The sequence below is a fragment of the Lissotriton helveticus genome, chromosome 10 (assembly GCF_964261635.1).
Source record: "Lissotriton helveticus chromosome 10, aLisHel1.1, whole genome shotgun sequence".
NCBI lineage: Eukaryota > Metazoa > Chordata > Amphibia > Caudata > Salamandridae > Lissotriton > Lissotriton helveticus.
In genome coordinates, this window is record NC_136071.1 from 747692911 (window position 1) to 747717401 (window position 24491).

The 24491-nt window shown below is 42.4% G+C and overlaps 1 protein-coding gene across 3 annotated transcripts in view; it reads left to right on the forward strand.

Annotated features, from left to right (window-relative positions):
• PFKP (phosphofructokinase, platelet) overlaps window positions 1-24491 on the forward strand; it is a 383854-nt gene that overhangs the window by 208021 nt on the left and 151342 nt on the right. For all 3 annotated transcript variants that reach the window (XM_078663306.1, XM_078663305.1, XM_078663307.1), the window contains exons 11-12: window positions 4321-4385; window positions 8119-8188. In XM_078663306.1, coding sequence (XP_078519432.1) covers window positions 4321-4385; window positions 8119-8188 — 135 coding nt within the window. The remainder of the gene's footprint in view (window positions 1-4320; window positions 4386-8118; window positions 8189-24491) is intronic.

Here is a 24491-nt window from a genome sequence, read left to right on the forward strand (position 1 = left end):
TACATGCAAGTGTACCGTGACATTTAACCTGAAGTAAGCGTTCCAGGAACCAGGAACACCGTTGTGACAGAAGCTAATTGTGACAACATTATCCATCATCGAACCCCCCCCACCACCCACCACCCACTTTGCCATCCCAATCATGACAAAGCCTATACCCAAAGTAATCAGCCCGGAACAAAAACAACAGCAAATAAGCATCCATAACATCAGGGTGCCCTCGAACTTAGACACCTAAACAGGGCAGATAGCGTGGATTACACAAGGGGGGGGGGGCGGTCGCAGCCCGCCAGTAGCCCAGCATGCATATGCCAGGTGATCAAGCCACTCGCAGTAGCGCGAGTCAGTGACCGTTGGGTTCCAGTGCTTACATCGTGCAGTTAAGTCATGATTTCGAGCCAACATCTACAATCAGAAAGAATTAACATCTCAAAAAGGGTCCTGTAAACGCTGCAGCAAAGGTATTACGCATTGCCAATCTACCAACTGTATATTAGGAGGTGCAGGCAAGCAGTCATGTCCTTCTCCGCATAGCAGGCATGTCGCATATCAGTTATTCCACATCCAAAGGATGGTCCTGGTCGTGTTGTTGACCACGTGGTGATTTACGTCTCAGTACATGCGGATGGTTGGCTTGCGAATATTTAACTACCTCATGTGTTGTGTTGCATATAACGCCATTTCCATCTAGAGTTACCTTCAGACACGCCGGGTAGAGCATTGCATATGGAACATCGTTGTCTCTCAGCTTCCGTTTGATGTCCATATATTGCTTCCTGGCCTCCTGCACCTGAGAGGTGAAGTCCGGGTAGATTGAGATTTGCATGCCCTCATGTGTGAGAGAACCAAGCTCGCTGGCTTTCCGGAGCGCGGCGTCCCTATCCCTATAGTTCAGCAGTTTTGCGATGATAGGGCGCGGTTTAGCTCCAACCGCCGGTTTTGGCGCCAATGTGCGATGTGCCCGCTCCACGATGAATACCGCTGAGAAAGTGTCCTTACCCAAAATGGTGGTTAGGAGAGTCTCGACATACGCTTCCATGTTATTGATATGAGTCGTCTCTGCGATGCCCAAAATTCGCAGGTTGCAGCGGCGCGAGTGTGCTTCTAAATCTTCCGTCTTAGCCGCAAGGCTTTGCAGGAGAGCGTCCGCCTTCTTATGTTTCAGTTCAAGCTGTTGTGTGGCGTCCTCGGTGTCCGATATTCGGCGTTCCGCCATGTCCATGCGTTCCGTCTGCTTATCTAGACGCTCCGACATGCGGTCCACCCGATAAGTGAGCGTGTCAATCTTTCCATCTATGTTGGTCAGGGTAGATTGAATGGCGGTGAACATAGCTTGCACGTCCAGTGTTGTCTGAGCCGTGGAAGAGGGTGCAGAATCACGGGGTGGCGTTTGTCGGTCTGTGGACGGCATGGGCAGTTTCCGCTGGTTTTCAAACTGAATTTTCGTTTGTGTCTTCTCCGGTTTGCCCATGGTGATGGCGCTGGTTTCAACCTTCCGGCCCAGATCCACATGTTCCAAAAGCAAGGCTGCAGCCTGCTAGGGGGGATAGCCCTTGGTGGATATGCCTCGGGTCGACGTGCCTCGGTCAGTCACCAACTTTGGCATGGGCAGGGAACGGAGCGCCCCCACAGCAAGGCCCCGGCGTCAGAAATGAAGGGCAAATCCGGCAAGGGACCTCAACCAGCTGCAGCCAGATCGGCAAGGCCTGCACAGAAGAACACGCTGGTAGGCAGCGGGCACAGCAGATGACCCTCTCTGTGGAAGGGGGGTACGTAGTCCCCAACGTGGCCCCACGGCAAGAGGAGATGCAGGGTAGCCAAGGATGTAGCAGAAGCGGATTCCAGCCGCCACCCGTATTATCGGGGAGAGACGGTAGAGGTAGGGATGGCAGATGCTGTAGCGCGCCCTCACCTCAGTCTTGGTGCCCTCAGCATAAACCCACGCCTCGCGGGAGCATCACAGGATCGCAGACCAACCCATCAGGTGGCGCCAGGTGTAGGGCGGTTGCAAGCCGCCGCTGCTTTCTCGGGCCGACGCGGCCTACAGCACACCAGTGCAGCCGCGGGCTCGCGTAGCCCGAACGTGGTCACGTACAGTCAGGGAGGACGCCTCTGCACTCCGGGGTCGCGTCGGTGCCGTCGCGTCAATGTCGGCCGTTTTTCACAAGGGTGGCAGCAAACGGCAGCGGAGACAGTCCGCTCGGCAGGCAGCCGTTTTTGGGTGGATGTGGCACGATGAACCCCAGGATTTACTGCAGGATTGTGGCTTGATCAGGAGAGCTCGCCTACGGCGTGGCTATTTCCAAGCGCGGCTAGCTCCTCCCCCCCTCCCTTGGAGAACCTTGAAAGAAGGATGTAGAAAGCCAAGTCCAGTCCTTGCACTCCCAGGACAAAAGCAGCAAGGAGCAGACCAGCATAACAAAGCAACAGGCAGAGTGGCAGTCCTTCCTCCAGAATCCATCTCTTCTTCATTGGCAGAATGTCCTCAGTTCAGAGGTGTTCTAATATTTAGGTGTGAGAGGTCCAATAGTTACACCCCTTTCTGCCTTTGAAGTAAGCAAACTTCAAAGGAAGGTCTTTGTAGGGCACAAGACCCTGCCTTTCCCTAATCTGGTTCCAGATACACTACAGGGGGTTGAGACAGCTTTGTGTGAAGACCGGCACAGCCCTATTCAGGTGTCAGTGACAACTCCTCCCACCACTCTAGCACAGGAAGGCCCATCAGCCTGCTGATGGTCCATCAGGACATGCAAGGCACACCTCAGGTCCCTTTGTGTGACTGTCTAGAGAGAATGGACGAGACCCCAACTGTCATTCACCCCAGACGTTGATTCTGCAGACAGGCAGAGGTACAGATTGCTAAAGGAAAGAAATGCCCACTTTCTAAAAGTGGCATTTTCAAACACGCAATTTAAAATCCAACTTCACCAAAAGATGTATTTTTAAATGGGAGCTCAGAGACCCAAAACTCCACATTTATATGTGCTCTCAGTGGCAAATAACACTTAAAATATATTTTAATACAATCCCCATGTTGCCATTTGGGAGAGATAGTGAAAAACGAAATTAGAAGTTTTTCACTATTAGGACATGTAAAACACACCAGTACATGTCCTGCAACTTGTCCATGGGGCTGCCTTGGGCCTACCTTAGAGGTGACATACATGTAGTAAAAGGGTAGTTGTGGGCCTGGCACGTGCGTGCACTTGCCAGGTCGAAATGGCAGTTTAAATCTGCACTCGCAGACACTGCAGTGGCAGGTCTGAGACATGTTTGCAGGGCTATTCATGGGTGGCACAATCAGTGCCCACTACTATCCCTAAGCCATAAAACCAGCAAAAACGAGGTCCAAAAAATACAGGGGCCTAAACCTACTAAAAGGGCCAGGTCTAACACATACAATATATATTTCCATGGTAAATGCATCCCTGGATGCTTCTCACAAATCAAACAACTCAACTATAATTCTTCAAAATATACAGTAGTACCCTTGTACATAGGTAAGATCCATCGTGTACAGCGTGTATATCACCTTACTTCCATCATAGGATTCATTGGCTTCCTTCATACAATGCTTCTAAGCCCTTTTGTTCAGATTAGATTCACTCAGTCCTCAATTGTGTCTAATTTTTGTACTCCCAAGATCTGAGTCTGGTAATGGAGGCCCCATCAGGTCATCAGTAAGCACACCTAGGAAGAAGCTTGACTCTGATACTACCCTGTCAAGCACTACACTTTTTCACTTGAGAATGCACAAAGTTACAGACTGATGCATTAACTCATTTGAAAAATGACAAGAATCCAACTTTACATTTGTGTTTTGAAATGAACGATATATGTATAAATGAAATGTTCTCCCACATTGTAATGCGCTTTACCAACATTTGAGCTTAAACATACTCCTGGTTCATTCACAGGTATCTGTGTTGTCTGAAAAGCTAGCATATTATCCCGCCTCAGTACTTTCTTTCAGTCAAATAAAAAGTAAAACTGCCTATAATATGAAGTTCTCTTTTAAACTGACACAGATTGTGTATTCTTTTTGGCATATGTGATCATTCTGAAGTTCTCAGAAATAATTGTTATGCTCTATCTTTAGTAGTGGATTTAGTTCGATGACGTAGGCATCCATCGAACATTTTTTAATTTTCTAAACGAATGGCATAAAAAATGTCATGATAGTAATGATATCAGAAAAAGTTTCTCTCTCAGATAGTACCCTTCATAAGAGGCCGTTCAATCAGCAGCTGTTTGTAGTATAATTTGTATTGGGTTAGTGCACAGTTGTGGTTGTTTACATTCAAACTAATCTGTTTTTAGACACAAGAAGTTCAGAAAGCAATGGATGAAAGGAGGTTCGACGAGGCTGTCAGACTGCGTGGAAGGTACAGTGAACCACAACTCAATACCACCTTCAGAAAATGTTTACTGTTATTTTCTATTGGCAGCATCACCCTGGTAATTGTGAGATTCAGCATGCTGAATCCCAATAGTGAAGAAACATAATTATGCAAAAGAGGGTCAAAATACTAGTAGTACAATTGTAAAATTCATGTGTTGTTTCAGATGAAGATAAGTGACTGTGTCTAAGCACCAGTTGGAAAGATAAACATTTTGTAACGTGGGGTGAGCCCGCGGTGAAGATCACTGCTCCGTCTCCTCCCACAAAGGAATCGGCACTCACGGGGTAAATTTATCATTTGAATGTAACTTGTGCAAACAAACGCGTTTCCGCTGTCACCTTCCTCAATGTTCACAGGCGCATCCAAAACAGTCACAATTTAATGTCATTCCATGTGTAAAATTCATTGACATATTTGATATGCAACCATCGCCTTCTTGGCATTATAAAAGATAATGTTTTACAGTTGGGCCCATATAGCAGCAACATCAAAACAATCACATATTTCTTTATTGCAATGTAGGCGAATACTATCATATCGACAAACATTAAAAAGCTCAATATATTTCCCAAAATGGGCTAAAACCGTCACGAGCTTTGCTTACAGTAATTCTAAATAATGTCAAACATATTAATATTAATCGATGTAAATATTAAAGTGCCAAGTGCATTATTTTGCCTTAAACAGACTACTAGCATACAATTATTTCATTGTGAGGACAACAATAGTAGACATACAACCTTAATACTGCCCTGAATGGGCATTTTTAACTATATCCATTACGTCTTACCAATGTCAACGCTGCTATATGTCATATATACAAGCAAACTGTAAAGCATTATCTTTTATAAGAGGTTTATCACACCAAGATGGCGATGATTGCATATCAAATCTACCTCTTAGGCCGTCATTAATGTCAATGAATTTTACACATGGAATGACGTTAAATTGTGATCGTTTCTGGCACGCCTATGAACATTGAGGGCGACAGCGGAAACATGTTTGTTTGCACAAGTTAAATTAAAATGATAAACTTACCCCCATGAGTGCCGATTCCTTTGTAGGAGGAGACGGAGCAGTGATATATTTATGTATATATACACGTATGTATATATATGTGATAAAGGGAGGGATCTCCCGAAACGCGTTATGGCGACATTGGCGAAATAAAATAATGCACTAAAAAGATTGGGTCGACGCTTGTCTGTTCGAGTACAGTAAGAAGTGAAGGTGAGTTGGAGTGATATAGATATATATATTTGTATCCTTTGTTTTCATATAAGGTGCAAGAGTGTTGACCAATTCATTTCGGCCAAATCCTTCAACAGAGAGAGTCTCTCTCTCTCTCTCTCTCTCTCTCTCTCTCTCTCTCTCTCTCTCTCTCTCTCTCTCTCTCTCTCTCTCTCTCTCTCTCTCTCTCTCTCTCTCTCTCTCTCTCTCTCTCTCTCTCTCTCTCTCTCTCTCTCTCTCTCTCTCTCTCTCTCTCTCTCTCTCTCCCCCCCCCCCCCCAAAAGAAGCTCTTGTGCTTTGGGAGGTCACTCCCGTCGTCTGTGCTATCCAGCATTTTGGCCTCTTCTAGCTTACACTTCCCATCTCCAAACATAGCACGAATCCCGACGCGTTTCGAGGCCACTCTGCCTCTTCATCTGGAGACAAATCAGAAGCACACATTCAGCTCACCTCCGTTTATCAACATCTTTATTGATTGAAAACTGCCGCCCTCAGTGGGCGTGGCTTATTGTTCACACCATCAAGCACGATGGTAATTGTAGTCCATGAGGTGAGTTCCACACTCCCTTTAGTAGGTTGTATGCTCCTGCCTTAATATACAGTCCATTAATATCCTTTAGTAGGGAGAGAGATTCGGGAACATGAAGCTACACATTTAATTCAGACGTCGTACCGGAAGGCGCAGAGCAGTTCTCCACCACAGCATCTCTGCCTCACAGTATCGTAACTGTAAGCAAAGCGGTGCTCCTCCCAACGGCCAAGAACAGCCGTCTGTAAAATCTTCACCACCAAAGAAGCTCTTGTGCTTCGGGAGGTCACTCCCGTTGTCTGTACTTCACCTCAAGGACTACACATACCACCATGCTCGGTGGTGAATGCGATGAGCCACGCCCACTGAGGGCGGCACTTCCTGAATTTACGAATAAAGTAAGATGGAAACGGAGGTGTTGTGAATTGTTTGCTCCTGTGAAATGTCCCCTTGATGAAGAGGCGGAGTGGCCTCGAAACGCGTCGGGAATCAGGTATATCGCTGGAGACAGAGGCGTGAAAGCTGCTAGAGGCACACAAGCTGGATGGCAGGGGGTGCCGTGTGTGACCTGCTAAAGCGCAAGAGCGATTTGGTGTGACAAAATATATATATATATATATATATATATATATATATATATATATATATATATATATATATATATAATATATATATATATATATATATATAGTTTTGACCAAATCATTTCGGCCATATCTTTTAACAGGGTCATGTGGGAAAGAATATACATATATATATACATATCCCGTACTAGATACTCCAAACAGTGCTCCCAATCTTCGGGGTGGCGCCAGTCCGGTGGAGAAAAATGGCAAACAATATTCTTAAGAAACAGCGTTTCCTCTCGTGCTCTCAGAATTCCTCTGACACAATCATCAATCACTGGGTGCAATCATAGTGGGGGTTTATTGTAATTCATAATATATATATATAATACGCCCGAAATGTGTTGGACAACACTCATGCACCTTATATGAAAAAAAATAAAGGAATGCCTGTGAAAAACTGAGCCATGCTGCTTACTTATATTATTATAGAGCGTCTAATCAGATTAATTTCTCACTTGATTGCTTTTGGATAAGGCCCATACAGGGCCCAATGAACAAATAGGTAACTAATCCTAAGCAGGGTAAGCTCATACAGGGTGACGTAGCCTATAATCAGATGTATGGCTTATTTGATTGCTTTAGCTGTCAAAATATTTATAATCTTACCATATCATTGATTAAATTCATAAATGTTATTCAGCTTAATCATACAATGACAGCTAGATATCATATCGCTGATACTGAACAGCAAGATGAATTGCTTTCTAAATATTTTGAATGTTACAAAATGGCACCCAAAATCACAAAAGCCGAATGATGTTATTTTGCAGTCCTACGTCTATGTCAATGAATGTTGTTTCAATGATTTTGAAATTGAAGTATAAATGCGAGCAATGTGGCACCCTGGCTGACATTGACAAAGGCAGTTTTGCTGAAACACGTCTGAGTGTCTTTTAAAGACCAATAAAGTTTTTGCTTGTACCCCTCACGAGTGCTGGATTGGTACTTTGAAGCTGGGGTATATATATATATATATATATATATATATATATATATATATATATATATATATATATATATATATATATATATATATATATATATATATATATATATATATATATATATATATATGTACATATATATATATATTGGTTGCTGCTTTAGAGAGCTTTGATATTGTATTTTCTTATGTAGTGTGGCTGGACCTGGTAAGCCATGGAGGGACATTAACTTGTTCTCTACTCCACGTAGTTTCTACGCCCTAGTCATCGTTCAAGCATGTGTTTTATAGATGAGACATATTTTCACAACATAGCTTAGTTGGGCATATGTGCATCTGTATGGAAGCCAATAAATGCAATACAACAATTTTTATTCTTTTCAGGAGCTTCGAAAACAACCTCAATACTTACAAACTGTTGTCTCATAAAAAAGCTGTCTCTAAGGTTACAAAGGTTAGTTATGTATTATGAATCTTACAAGTCAACACAGAGTCGGCAAAAGCATGCATAGTTATGTTCTGATTCTTATTTCTACCTGTTTGTAAAAATACCTTCAATTTATGTGCAATGCAGTGACAATATTTTCTCTGTCATTTATTGTGTGCTCATGTTAACTGTATATTTGGTGTTATAACATACCTTGCTAGTGAAAGTGTGACTGTCAATTCTCTACATGAGGTTTATACTGTATGACCCCTCATTCAAATCTCGATTGGACTTGCTGTCTCAAAGTGCTGCCTGCTTTCTTAAGTAACTTTTTTATGACACATATTACTTGTTCACATTCACTAGAAATCAAAGATAATCCTCTGTGTTTCTTAAATTGCTTAGCTGCTGGTTGCTGTGCATTACCCTATGCACAATTAGTTGATCCTATGACTGCATTAAAAGGACCATTTACAAAAAAAACCTGAATGCAGCCTGTAATGAGTATGCAACTGTTTACTCAAATAAACAGCAGCCTGTTTTTTCAGAACATCTAAATACAGAGGTGCTCTTGGGAAAGTTCTAAAAATGTAATTGTTTGTTCCAAAATCTCTGTCACTTGGATGATAAGGTCTCCGCTGTGGTATCATTTTAAAGCGTTGTCTGGTCACAGAGTTGCATTCCTCCTGAATTTTTAATTTTAGTAATGATGCTTAAACTGGATGTATCAAGCATGTAAACTTTAGTGAAATATGTCAGTGCCCAAGTTTATCTCAGACAGAACGAGCTAATCCGGTTAAACGTTTTTCTTGAACCTGAAAGCCTGCAGGTTCTGGACAGTGAATACCAAAACCCCTGCCGCATAGCCTTGTGGATTCTTTACTTAAGGTGTACATCGTCCCATCTTCTTCAGGATAATGTATAGACTCAGGAAAATAATTGTCAGAATTCTGATTTTGGGGATTAATTTCCACTTTCACCTAAAATGCTGTTGTGCAACCTCAAACCCCCCAAACTACAATCTTTCTTAAAGCAAAACAATACTCCCACCATTGAAACAATAATAGTCAACAACAATTGTAAGCAATGTATGTCCTATCATTGTGTGGAATTTCCTTGTCCTTCTGGAAGACATGCATTTCCCAATCGAAGCTAAATTAGCGCCTGTCTCATAGAAATTACATAGCCTATTGCAGATCAATACACACACAAAAGGATACCTCATCCAGGTCCCCAAACAAAAAGATGTTTCTGTCAGACTGCGTGATTTTCTCCTGAATCTACAATACACAAGTAAATAAATAAATGTCGGAATTTGTAAAGCGCACAGCTACCTCCACCGGAGGTGTCCCGGCACTGTCCGTATACCGCTTAGGAACCCTTCCTGGCTTTCCTGGGAAATGTCCACTCCTGGGCACCCCCCAGGTGCAGCCAGGCATCCCAGCGCTTTTGGGGCCGTTGTGGAGACTAAGCAAGCTATTGCCCAGAGTTGCAGCGTGGGACCCATGATCAGAACAGGCACTGAGGTGAGAATATCCAGTCAGGGGAATTAATGAGCTGGAAACCCGCCGAGGCGGGAATCGAACCCTGATCCCTGGCCAGAGCTCTGCATCAAGGTCTGCCTGCTCTAACCATTGAGCCACACTTCTCCACAAACAAGTGAACATGCTGTACTGTTAATTCATAAGGTTTCACAAACATTGCATCAACTGTGAATTTGAAGTGAGGATTACTATTTCTTTAAAATCTACTGATAGAACAATTAGTCCTACACCAATGAAAAGGATGCCACTACGACAAGTAAGTTTTCATGTAGAAATACTGTTCTAATTACATGCAAATACTCAGCTATGTAAAAAATTTCTTTAATGACAGTGAAATGAAAACTGAACGTGAAGGCAGAAAAAGCTTATTTTAAGGTCAATTCATACAAAGGAATAAAAGCCGTAGAGTGCCATCAATATAAAGTAGGAAGAATAAATATAACTATGAGTGAATTTAAAAAGTAATACATAGTGTAAGTAGTTATCAGGGTATATTTAAGTCCCTCATCACCAAACAACTAAAAGATTGACATAAAATGTAAGAAATAGGGAAAAGAAAAACGTAGTAGATTGTACTCATAAGGAAATCCATGGTTTTGTGAACCATGTTAAATCAACTTTGAATTTCTGAGATAAAATGTGGGGTAGATAGTTTCAAATTATGTAAGAAAAAATTATTTTTGCAAAAACCTACAGATTATCGTTCATGCAAGGCAGTTGTCTGTGACATATTTTCGAACAAACAGTGAAAATACCTCAACATATTAATATGTTCCCATATTTATACCAAGGATAGACATATATAACTCATCAACTGTTTGTCAATGTCACGTATGATGGCGATACATAGTTCACTTCATTTATTATGGTCCAGAGTTCAAGAATTAGGAGTCTTGATATAGTTGAGATCATACAGTGTACAGTACAAAATTACTCAATCTGCTTTGATATTGGGCTTTTCGAATTCATCCTACTCTCTGCAAAGGTCTCCTTAAGTGCCACAATGTAAGATGAAGTTGCTTCTTAGCAAAATTTGTTTAACATTGAATTTCACCCAATTCTGTCACTAACTGCCAGAAAATATTATAACAATGATTACATCCCTAGATAAAGTCAGATAAGCATGATGCCTAGAATTATTTTCAACTACAGATATCACCTTGAAAGCACCTCATACCAGGTGGACTGTTACACTCACTAACTAGTAGACTGTTGTACAATCTTATAAGCAGAAAAAACAATAATAGAGTCCTTTTTTTCTGGATAAACAGCTGGGAAAATGGAGGGCTCTCCACATTTTATGACTGCAGACTATTTAGATGCGTATTTAGATGTGTCTGAACCTTCTACTGATAACTTGTGAATCATATTAAGAACTCAACAGGAGCTAGCACACAGGAAGGAAATGGAAGACAGTACTGGTGATTCACATAGGAAATGCAACATTAGCCGTTAAGAATCATCAAGTATACTATGCATTAGTTTCTTAGCACCAGCAATCACCTGGGTGTTCCTGGGTTGGAACACGTGGACAATACATCAGTGCAAAAATAGCTAAGAGATAAAACAAAAGGGAAGAATATAATAGGATTATCTTTTCAATAATTTCCAATTCTAGCAATAGAATCATGGTTTAATTTATTATGAAACGCCCAAACATTTGTAAAAAAGAAAGAAAAAAAGTTGAAGTTTATCTCAAAACAAGAGTTTCCAGATAAGAATCAAACCTTTTGATTTGATAGCTGCCTATGACTGCAATGAAGGTTTAGAAAGAAAATGTAATTATCAATTTATTTGGGTAAAAAAACATGCTCTAGAAAAGAGCACCTACAAAAAATGATTTTTTTTGGTCTTGTCTGTCTCTCAACTACGACAGTTAAATTATCTACAGTTAGTTCTTGTTACTATATTTGTTACTCTGAATCTAAATTTTGTCTTTCTCTTTGACAGGATGATGGCTCGTGTGTTGTACGTAATTCATTGCACAATGGTTAACGTAGCGTGATAATCTTTGCAGATTTTGCAAATATGCTTTGCCTTTGCATGATGATGAGTTCTCTTTTTCTATTCGTTTGGAGTCTCAAGTAGCATGAGGCTTTTGTTGACAGCATCTCCGGTTGCCAATATGTAATAGTATATTGGCTTGTTTTACCGACATCAGCAATATTATTAAGCTATTTATCAAGTAGCAAGGGTAAACCTAGACATTCCACAAGATATTTAGGAACCCCAGAGATGTATATTTTTTTACTGTTTAATAGGTACTGTAATCTTTTAAGGTCAGTTCATCAAAAGTATTCAAAAGCATTACTGTTATTAGGACGCATTTATTAACAAAAAAGATTGTTTCTATATTCATCCAATAATGGTTTCAGAAAACCCTCATCCAATAAATATTTAGGAATATAGCTAGTACGTTTTAATATTTTATCCTGCAGAAGAGTACAATGAGCTACCACAGGGCCTGCATCCCCCTGCCCAAAGGCACATGGCCTAGTCCTCTTCAGTCCTTTACATCGCATTCTGTTTCCAAGTTATATTGTCATTATAATTAAAATCACTTTTGAAAAAGTGAACGGCGTCAGTCTTCTGACTAGTAATGAAAAAACTATAGAAATAGAATCCCCCCATTCTATAAAATAGTCTCTTAAAACAGGAGTGAAGTGCATGGGTGCATTTGATTTAGTCAGCATGCACGGCCTTTGCTTGCAGTGAATCTGTTGTCTTAAGATATTGAGCTTTTCTCTTTCACTGCCGGAATATGGGTGTAGCATGATATGGTCAAATTAACCTTCAAATTGTCATGCAAAGCTGTGCAAAGCATTTTCTGCATGCCTGTTTAAATGTAAGTGCTGCTTATTTTCTCAAATTACTAAAAAAATAGCTTTGCAAATTTTAACAAAAACATCAGATATTTGCTTTATGCTCATTGTCGTGTTTTGCATTAGCATAGTGCTTTGCAACGGTTCTCAAGTGCTACATTTTAGACATATTTTCAAGAATCTGCATTGAAATTAATCATACAAAATACATTTTGTAATCCAACGAAAAATAGCTTTATTACTTGCAGTTGAGGTTTAAGACCTGAAAGATAAAGGATAGTAGATTTGTTTTATAGTGTGTGTGAGTGTGATTTCACCTTGTGTTGCCAGATGAAATCATGTACGGTTCACCGGTTCGCTGGTGCTGAAAAATATGAAATGACTTATTGGGCGCAAAACAGGTCCCAGTCTGCTGCCAATTTTATGAACGGAAACACTCCTCAGGTTGGCTGTTTTTGCATGTTTTTTAAGCAGATTGCCGACACAATGAATAGACACATACACTGCAATGTCCACGTAGCCATTATAAGTGCTCCGGCTAAATCAATATTGAAGCATGTTTGAAGGCACTTTGAAAAATATGTGCATCCACTTCTCCTGTAATTTGTACATAATTGTGTCATTATTCAAACTTATGTCCATATAGGATTCCATTATGTTCAATCTGTTAATTTGCAGTTGGTTTTTATGTTTTTTTGTAGCTTTTGTGGTCGCTGTTTTAGGTGCAGGTGATTTTTTATTGCAAAGATTTTTTGTACCCACAAAAATTAGCTTTTTCTATGCTAGTTTAGAAGGACCTAAATAGAATAACAACTAAAACAATTTGAGGAAAGCTGTTGCCACAAGACAAGAAATAAAGAAGCAATGATTTTCTTCCTTTTTAGGTCTCGCCTAGCGAAAGCAGCGCATGCTCTGCTTCGCCGTGGCGAGTCTATTGTTGTCAGTTTGGTGCGCGAAGGGAGACAAAACATGTGCGCACTCGGACTGGCGATGTGCATGCGCATGGCGTCTCCTCATACGCTCCCACAGCGGGCTTGATTTAGGTTTCAATTCATGTGCTCGCCCGCATGGCGTCTCTTCTCTGGCTCACACACTCCCACCGTGCGCTTGATCTTTTTTCTGTAGATTCTCCCGCTTAATTTAGCTTTTAGTTTCCTTGCGCACTGCAACTATACAAGGCTGTATTTACTTTGCTTTTGTTGTCTTAACACACAACAGTGCCATCTTCTGTAGCATTTGCTGCTGCGCCCAACCTCCTCCCTCCGCTTCGGTGGGTCTCCCCGCTCCACCCAGGGTCAGGTTGGCCCCTGGTCGTTTTGGCATGCTGCCGAGCTGATGGGTTAATGTCACTGCAGTGGGGGCTAATTTTGTTGATGGAGACCTGCGTGTGCTTTGAAATAAACAAAGCAAAACAAATTTTGTTCAGCACATGCAGCTCCCCATCAACCAAATCAGCCCCCAGCTCGTCAGCATGCCAAAACGCCATGTAGCCAGTCCGGCCCTGGCGCCACCATACAATAAATATACCCCCTGAACTTGGTAAGCGCTGGAACCTGCAGACACCCGCAGGGCTGTAGAAGTACATCTTGCTCCGGAATATTGAATGCAACTACGGCGTTTGCTTTAGGAAGGTTTAAAGGCCAAAATCCCGAAAAGATATATTACCCTGGCGAACAGATAAAACGCAGCATTTCATTTGCACACAAAGAGTGCTCATGTGCTACTTACCAGAGGGCCTTGCTCCAGCGGGCATGATATGACACCATGAAACTGCCTGAGGTAAGCACAACTCGCAGTCTTGTGCCAGATTGTCGCCTGCCTTCCATAAACCCCTCCTGGAGGGTCTTTCCGGCGTGGGCACTGTTTCTATTGGAGTTGCAGGAGCAGTTCATTAAAAGCAAGCAAGACTTTCACTTTCATTGCTCTTTGGAAGTAAACATTATAGCTCAGCGTGTTAATACATTCCACCAAGATGAGACAGCCTGCAGTGTTTACAGCCGAGTCAGGGAGTGCTTCCAGTCAATGTGGAGTGCAGTCAGCTCTGGCCGTTCTTGTGCAAGTGACAGTCCACTGCCTGGTTCCGGGCTGTGTGGATGGACAGTCACCCCTACACTCAGTGCTTGCCTTTTGGAGGTCTAGACCGTCTATGCTTCCTGTGTACGTAACCTGTGCACTGCAGCCTATGCACCTCCTGCCTGTCACACACTCCCTTCTTCTGCAGCCTCAGGCTGCCTGCGACGTGCACTGCCAGCGCACTCCTGTCGGTCTCTGCCCTGTGCCGGCATCATACGCCCTGTGGGACACATACTCTTACATTCCTGGATCTTTGCCCATCAATTGTGAATATTCTGTTTTGTTTTCATCTTATAAGCGCCAAGAAGACTACTGTTTCAGGTGCGCCAAACAAGAATTGTACATACTGTGACTCAGACATTCATCTGAGGCATACATTGCCTCTTTGGTTTGCCCCCTCCCCCTTAAGTATGCAATGCAATAGGTCTCGCATTTATGTGAATTTGAGCCATTGGCATTGTACATGAAAATGCCTTTTATTTATGTTTTGGATTTTAAAACATAAAAAAGGCATGGTAATTTACAATACTAATAGCTTAAACTCTCGCAAATGTGAGACAAATTGCATTGCAAATGCTTGTTCTTTCAGTAGTTGGACCTGTAGTAAAGATATTGTCAGTTTCATACACTTGGTCCAAGGGTACTCCAGAAGAGGGCTGCCACAACCCACCTGAAAGCCAAGGATGCTTTCTTGTCACTTGGCACAACTGATGCCATTGATGTCAGGATCATTACCCCAACAGGAATGATCAATCAGCTCTGAAGATGAAACTGGGTGGTTCCTGTTAAAACAGGATCTTAATTGCAACAGCATACATGGTCAATCCAGAGTTTACTTCTGCAGCGTTGGTGTCTTTGACTACAGCTCAAAACTCTTCTTTATGTCTGTTTCCTGGTTTCTTGATTGAATACACATCTTTCTCGAATGCGTTTAATTTTTTAATCGGTCCGATTTAGCAATGCCATACTCACTGAAAATGGAAGTGCAGAATCTTTCTGTCAGTCATAGACTGAACCTCTTTAATAATTCCTATTTGTAAAGCGCAAACATATCACCCTTTAAGGGTTTGAAGGCGCTGGGGTCTTTGGGGAGATTAAGGGCCAGATGTAGGTAGGGTTTTACCGGTCGGTAACGGCCGAATTCGGCCGTTACCGACCGGTATTTGGCATTTGATATGTAGGGGCTGGTAAACAGGGAAAATCGGTAATTTTACCGATTCGGTAAATATACCGGTCGGTAAATTTACCGACCGGTATATTTACAGAATCGGTAAAATTGATATGTAGGTGGGACTCTTCTGAGTCCCACAAGGCCTACAAAATCGGTATTTTACCATCAAATTGTATTTGATGTTAAAATACCGATTCAGGTGTGCATGCACATGTGTGCATGCACACCTGTGCCATATGACAGGCAGACCTGCCCTTAGGGCAGGTATGCCTGCCATATGGCCCCCGAACCTTTTGTGGGGGTGCTAGAGGGTGTCAAAGTGACACCCCCTGCACCCTTGTCAAAATCGGTATTTACCCAATCGGTAAATACCGACCGGTAATGCCCCATTCATTCCTATGGGCTTCAAAGCCCATAGGAATGAATGGAGCATTCCCGGTCGGTATTTACCGAATCGGTAAATACCGATTCTTAACGATTCGGTAACTGGAACATCTGGATGTTCCTACATACCCCCACTTCTTATTTACCGATTCTTAATTACCGAATCGGTAAAATTCGGTAATTAAGAATCGGTAAATAAGTTTTACCTACATCTGGCCCTAAGTGAGCTATTGACAAGAGTCACATGATTGCTGAGCTGTACTGCCGCCGGGGATCGAACTGTGAGCCCTGAGCTCTGGAGTCAGTCGCTCTGGCCGCTGTGCTACACTTCTCTTTTGTAATCTTACTTCGGATAGCAATATAAACTGTAAACAAACAGCAAAGGTAGATTACACAGTCTTTGCCAATTTAAGTGGAAGGCAAGGTCACACAAACATAAACAATTCACCCTGACAACTCCCACAAAGAAAAGTGAAAAATGTAATCAAGCAACGAAAAAAGTCTAACAAAATAATACCACATATTGGTGATCACAGAAATTGAAACATAAAAGTTAGAAATAACACCAAAAAAACATGTTTTACAAACCAACAAAATTTGAAAAAATACAAAGTGATTTACAATGAAAAAGTAGAAGTGTAGCTGGCCCTCATTAAGTTGGCAAAGAGGAATCTTGCGTGTACTGCTCCAAGGGTCGGGCAGGGACAGAAAATATGCCCGGCACCAAATTAAAAGTGGCCCCCATTAGTGAATCAAATAGCTAATAAAAGTGGCCAACATATGCCACATCGAGGCAATTTTCAACTTGCAAAAATGCGCTGTTACAGTAGTTTTGCAGGATCTGGGATACTACATACATGCGTGCTTGCTGCAGGCAATGTGTAGTAATATCAAGGAACTAAACTATAAACAAGCATTTGCAATGCAATAGGTCTCGCATTTGCGAGAATTAAAGCTATTGCTTTTATTAAACATAAAATATAAAGTGTGCCGCCCATGTTGTAAATATAAAAACAGGTGCTGTGCTAACACAAAGTGTGGCGCCTGTGCAGAGTAATTAAAAAATAATGCTGAAAGTGTGCTAAAATATAAAGCATTGTGCTTGGTGGAAAGAAAGCTTGGCAAAATGTAATGATGATTGATTGTATCCTGGAAAGCCATGGTGAGGGAATGGTGAAAAGGAAGGCTGTGGTGAGGTGATAGTGATTGATTGTGGAAATGGAAAGCCTGGGGAGATGTGATAATGATTGGTTGTGAACTTGAAAATCCTGGTGAGATGTGGCGATGATTGATTGTGAACTGGGAAGCTCTGGTGAGTTGTGCTGATGAGTGATAATGAAAAGGCAAGGCCTGGTGAGGTCAGATTAGGAATGCTGTCAAAAAAGAAAAGCCCTGGTGAGACGTGGTGATGATTGTGAACTGAACTGGACAGTAGTACTGAGGTGATGGCAAAATGGAAAGCGGTGGTGAAATCTGTGGATTTGCAGCCTTTAAAGGCAGCGATGCACTCAATATGTACAGCGGACCTAAAATTAAAGCTGCGCTGCAGGAGTCAAAGGGTTCGGCCAAGCATGAAAAGCATGAGGATACAGGAGGGTGGCGGGGGCAGAGATGGAGAGCAGACTGGGAGAGACAAGACAGTGTCTATAGGGGATGGACGCTACTCATTAAGGATTGAAGTGAGATCTGGAGATGAGAGAGGCCTGGAGAGAGAGAAGGAGAGGAGAGAACATGCTAGCAGGGGGGAGAGGTGGGGTAGATACAATGGCACCAGTTAGGAAGAGGAGGCGTCGGCAGGCGAAGCAGGCCATCAGAGAGTCATGCAGGTTATTGGAGAGGCAGGTATCGCAACATTAGGCCAGAAAAGGAAAAAGGCTGATGCAGCATCAGGAAGTAGAAAAGATCTACTGAGTCAGAAGGAAAAGGCAAGGTGGCAAAAGGGCACAAAAGGCAAGAAAGCGCTTTGATGCCCTACTCGTTTAACACATGTGCCTAATTTCACTTATATGCTTTTTTTTACAGAGCTGTACAATACACAACAGACTACAAATTACTTTTTGACCCCAGCAGATAAATATAGTGGGTCCAAAGTCAATTAGCCATGCATAAGCATTGATCTTAATCTGCAATTCCTTATTGAATAGCCATTTTAAAGTAATTACACTCGAGCGGGGTAATCCAGTGGTTTTCTGGAAGATCTTAGGGTGCAGAAAGATTTTTATTTTTAAAAGGTGAAACCGGGTGCCGTGCTAGACAGCGCGGCACCCGAGTGCATTAATTTTTTTTAAAACATGAAACCGGACTCCGTGCTATGCAGCGAGGCACCTGCAATAATTTTTAAAAAGCCATAAAACAGGGGTCGTGCTAGGCAGCACAGCGCCCAAGCGCATTCCTTTGAAAAAAAGCCATTAAACCAGCTCCGTGCTAGGCAGCCTGGCACCCAAGCGCATGAATTTAAAAAAATTAACAGAAACCGGGCGCCGTGCTAGACAGTGCATTGACCAAGCACATTAATTAAGTAAAAAAAACATGAAACCGGGTGCCGTGCTCAGCACCGTGATAAAGCAAGTTGCCCCTAAACATAACAAATTAACACTTGGAGCGTAATAAAACTATAGTTGGTCGGTGCTCCTTAGTGATGTATCAGGAGCACCAAGCACAAAGGAGCCTTACAATAAGAATAACGCAGAAGTTAACCAATTGTAAGCAGCAGGCAGAATTACAATTGCTATACTGCTTACTGCAGGACTTGTAGACAGCGCATGCGCGCTGCCTAGGCTCGATCTAAAAATGGCCAAGCAGACAAAAAAAAACAGGGCTTCAAACAGCTAAAAAAACTTCCCACACACTGACATGTCAGACCAGCATTGTGGGCAACGCCTGATTGCCCTTATAGGCCGATCCGACGCTGACTGCTCCAGTAAATTCTGTGTCTTGATCTTCTCATACCTGCTATTACCAGGTGCTGACCACTGGGCCACGTTTTGTGAGGTGCAAAAAAGCACCCATGAAAATTAACTCCGGTTATGGGTCAGCAGTGGGCTTCAGGTGCGTCAGTGAGCAGATATTCAAGCTGGCCCCCACCTCAGTCCCAGTCTAAGCAGTGAGGTGACATGTAGTGTTCTCTCCAGAAGCACAGATCCCTTGCCCTGCTCTCAATGCCCACTCAATGCCCGCTCCACTGCATTATCATGCACAGCAGTCCAACAAGATACTTGCTCTTATTTACCACCTGCCCTAAACTGGTAGTAAAAGGGAGCATTAAAGTCCCCAGAATCAGGAAAAGCCACGGAAAACGACTCTGTAATATTGGCTCTGGAAAATGATTCCCAGATCTAAGAAGTTTAACTCCTGATCCCCACTAACTCATGGGAAGGTCCTGGCTGTAATTAATACTTCCAGCCCTGGTGTCTCCGCATGTAGTTAACAGGGAACTCGAAATGACAATATAGAAAGATATTCACATATGAAAAATTAAACAAGGAAGCAGTGATCAGTACAAACAAATCACTTCATTGTTTGAGTGACCTATGTGACTCTTAATGAAAACGTCTATAACACCACAACCACAGGCTAATGTACATCTTCATCCACGCACCTACATAGTGGATAAATGCCATAATCACAAGGCCCTCTCTAACCATCCAATGCTGGCAAACACTGTGAACTCTGCCAGTGCTGGTAACCTGCAGCTGTCATACACACTCCTGCAAAGTTTAAAACTGTATGGTTATACCAGCTCGAAATGTGTCGAAATATTCTGACTGGTTAAGGACATCATGAACAAACTGCTGGGTCTGGTGCGATTCTGTGTCACACCCCAGAAGAACATATCACACACTGCGACAACAGACATGAAGGGCTAGTGTACTGCTCATCTATGACATATACTCATTCATAATTGCAAACAGTGCCCACCCTGCTCCCTTACTCAAGGTGCCAGCAGGGAAACTGGGCACTCTGTGTCAACCATTCTTCTACTGTCATAGTGGTGGGTGCAACATGTTACTGACAAAGTAATGTCAAACTTGACTTGACTGCTGTACCATGGTGTGCGGTGACAGTATGAAAAGAGAGTCAATTGCCAGAGGCACTATAATACAAGGACCAATGAAGAGGGTGAACATGCCAAAGGACATGTGGCAGAATATGGCAAGAGTCAAAGTAAATGTCAAATTTCTTCTCCAAACCTGGTCTGTGATACACATTGCTACTGGGGCTTTATAAAACCCAAGCATGTGCAAGAGCATCTGAGTCAGTGAGGTGAGCAAACAATATATTTGCAAAGTGACAACATCATGAAGGGAATGGACCAGGACAGGAAGCATATGACTAGGGAAATAATTGTCATGTTCTCATGGTATCATTTGTTGGTGGTAGTGTAACAGTGGATTGCTTAAATGCACATAAGACATCCCCATAAGCAAGGCAAAGGTTCAATATTGAAAGAAGAGTGGAACCTACCTTGGTGAGGTGTGGGAGAGAGTTTCAGAGGCTGGCCTGAATTAAGTCCTCTAGTTAAGGTTATAAGTTGAGCTACAGGCCACTGGAGAACATTCACACAAAATGGTGAACTCAATTGTGATGAAATTATTTTCTATTTTTGCCTTGTTCCCCTTCTTTTTGTGTTTGGAACTCTGAAGTGGTGTAAACATATTCTCTACTTGAAGGGCAACTGCTTTACACTAAATTGCCATACTTTCAACTTTGTTAATCATTTGTACATTCAAAACGATTTTGCACAATCGCACTAAACACTGCTACGGAGTGCCATAGTGAAGGAAAAATCTTTTCTAATGTAACATGTACTTTTAAAAGTGCATATGTTATGTAGATATGGACTTATAAGTAAATTAAATATGCCAATTAGGTGTAAGTCAATTTTATATTTTTTTAGGGAGTGAGCACAAGAACTGTAGCACTGGTTAGCAAGGCCCTAAAAAATCAAACTCAGCAAAACATGAGGGGAGAAGGCAAAAGGTTTGGGGAAATACCGCCCTAAGGCCGTCATGTATAACAACGTGCATGCCTTTATGCATATCCTTGACCTTGTACAGTGATCTGGCTAGGCTTACTCTATGGAAATACCACATAAAAACACATACATTTTATTTACAAATTTCAGACTAACTCTGGTGAACGGGGACAATGAGTCAAATCTACCTGAAAAAGATGCAACCTTGATGGTTTCATCTTAATGATTATTCCAGCTCAGCACTGTTTGGCGTGAAGTTCAACCTACAATAAGAACACTCAACAGGATATGTCTAGCAGCACAGCATCGTTTTTGGTCACTTCAAGCTTTGTAATGTTTTAAAAGGTCTGTAAGAATCCGGTTCATGTGGAGAATTGCAAACCCACTATTCCTGTTTAGCTGACCTGACACATGATTCAATATTAGCAAATTCAGGAGAAAATCAAGATTAAGAACTTTGCTTTCAACAGGGACTAAGCTGTTCGAAGGAGAAGTAAAAATTACCAATGAGTATGGTCATTATAAACCTATTTATGCCCCTATAAGGGGGGGCAGAAACAACACATCTGAAATGGACTGACCCACACTTATTAAATTGAGAAAGTTACAATTTACGCCAAGTATGCTGAGAAAAGCAAAGAGGGAGGCAGCAGCGCCCCATCCTTAAGGGCTTAGGGGCCACCCCCTCCCACTTTTTTCCCAGCAAGAAGAGTATCTGTCAGGCTGAACTAAGGTCAGCCGAGCAGATACTTTTCTTGGTCAGTCAAGCAGCTAGGAGCAAGACATGCTATAAATGTGCATGCTCCTGGCTGCCTGAGATGAACTTTGCCATGCTGAGGATTTCATTTCACAGCTCTGTGGCCATGACCTCCTCAGCCTGGCAAAAGTGCCTACAGGCCCTTCCCCTCATGATGAAGGGAGAGCATCACTGATTGGCTCGGACCTGGGCGCTTCGGTTTACAGCCCTGAAGTACCCCAGGCCGAGTGTCAATTAGTGACACCTCGTCACATAGTGGGGTGGGATCTGTTGTCTTACTGACACCATCCCACTCTGTGGCAAGTGAGGGACTGCTGCCTTCCCTAAGCTCAGCCAATGAGGAAAGGCAGTAGTCCCAACCCTCCTGACACTTCTGAGGCTTTCCTCTCCACAAGCTGCAAGGCAAGTAAGTTTTATGTTTTGTGTGTGTGCATGTATGTATAAATGTATTCATTTGTTGTGAGTGAGTCTTGTGAATGGGTGTGGGTGTATGTGCCTGTGTGAATGCATGGGTGTGAGTGAGTGAGTGAGTGAGTGAGTATGTATGTATGACCCCCACATCGCCCGCCCTGGTAAAATTACTGACCATTACTGTAGGGAGGTGTACAATTACTCGTACAGCATTCTGCAGCAAGCATAACCTCAAGTCCATGCAGGTAGCAAATAAAGCTACTGGAAAATTAACATTTATTAGCTAAAAATTCATAGTTGTCAACAGTCAGAAATTCAATAAGGATTCCTTTAATCATGTGTTAATGAACAACAGGACCACCAGTACTGCCACGTATTTCAAACTGACAGGCTTTACAATAGGCTATATAATCAATGGGAATGGCCTCTGACACAATATAATATACGTAGCCAATGAGGTTACCATGACTGCATTGTGGATCTCAGACAAGTATTTCACCATGGATTTCTAAGGAACCCAGTGACAACCATGAAAGAAATCCTCTGTAGCCTAAGGGAAAGTGGACATCAAAATTACATATTAAAAGAAAAAAAAGAATTAAAGAATGCTTTTATAGGGTGGCCCACATATTTGAACAGAAACATATAAGACTAATCCTCTAATGAGTTGAGCCTTCATGAAATATCTGGGATAAGTGAAGAGATGGGCAACAGAATGTAAGCAGAGGCACCGAGTAAGGACCTACTCTACTAAAGTCAGAGACAATAAACAAATGAATCCACTATTAGTGGACGATAAAACATTCAATAATGATTATGTAAATAAAATACCTAAATAAATTAAGTTTTAAAGTGATACCCACAAATAAGTAGAAAAATATGAGGGCACTGTAAAATGAATAACAAAAATAACCTAAATGAGGCCCAGTCTCCATGTGGAATACAAAAAAATGTCAAAATAGTAGATAAACACGTACACCATTAGTGGCAATGGTCTGGATGGTAAACTATCTCTGTCATTTTTCAGTTCAGTATGGGCTCTAGTTATTGCTATGCTTTTAGGTTTTGCAATAAAAAGGCAAAATGGCATTGCTACTTTTGCAATTGATTCTTTTAAATGTTGTCCACGGGAAGGAGTATCTCCATTTTAAAGAAAGGTAATGAAACAACCATTTGCCAAGCCAATAGGTTTCGCCTGTGCGAGATCTATTCACTTTGTCAATGTTATTTTACTCATGTTGCACAGCAGCATAACACTTTCTGTGAACCCACAAATGGAATCTGGTGCACATTTTAGAATACCTACAGTATTGAAAATTTGGTTGATTTGCACACATGGTTTATGCGCCCACTGCAGGGGCCTCATTTATGAAAAGTGATGCATCGCTGCGTGAAAACAGCGATGCGTCACATTTCACTGCGCTCTCCCTGCGACATGATTGATGCGTCATATTTATAATATGACGCATCATGTCGCAAGGAGTTACAGATACGTCAGTATTTCTGACGTATCTGTAGGCGCAAAAGTGACGCATTGCTGGAGTGTGTCACAAAAGTGACGCAACTCCAGCAATGCTTCCTTTCACATGGGGAAAGCCCCATGTGAAAGGGCTTGCGTCAGTCTTACGCCTGCTGTGAGGCAGGCGCAAGATTTTGACGCAACAGCGTCCTAAAAGTGACGCAGTGAAATCTCATAGATTTCACTGCGTCACTATTTCGAGGCTTTTTGCGGGTGAACGCCCCCTCTGCATACATTATACCTGACGCAGGTATAATGTGGTGCAGGGGTTTAAAAAGTGACGCATCTACCTAGATGCGTCACTTTTTAAATATGGCGCAACAAGGCGCATTTTTTATGCTGCTGGTGCGTCACAAAAAGTGACGCACCGGCGGCGCAAAACTGACGCAAGGCCTCATAAATGAGGCCCGAGACATCTAACTGCAGGTCGCAGGGTCTAAAACTTGCAATCTGGCTCATCCTTTCCTCTTGCCGATGCTGATAAAATGAGTGCAGTTGGATTAGTTGTAACATCATGGACATCTCTATGCAGCAGTAAGCGCTGCATCAGAAGCTGCTGTTATTGCGTACTTCCAAATCTAACCTGCACAGCCTGGGACACGGGGTAGAAACAGGCCCGGTTCTAGCGGGTGGGCCGGGTGGGCCAGGCCCACCCAAACATGAGCCTGGCCCAC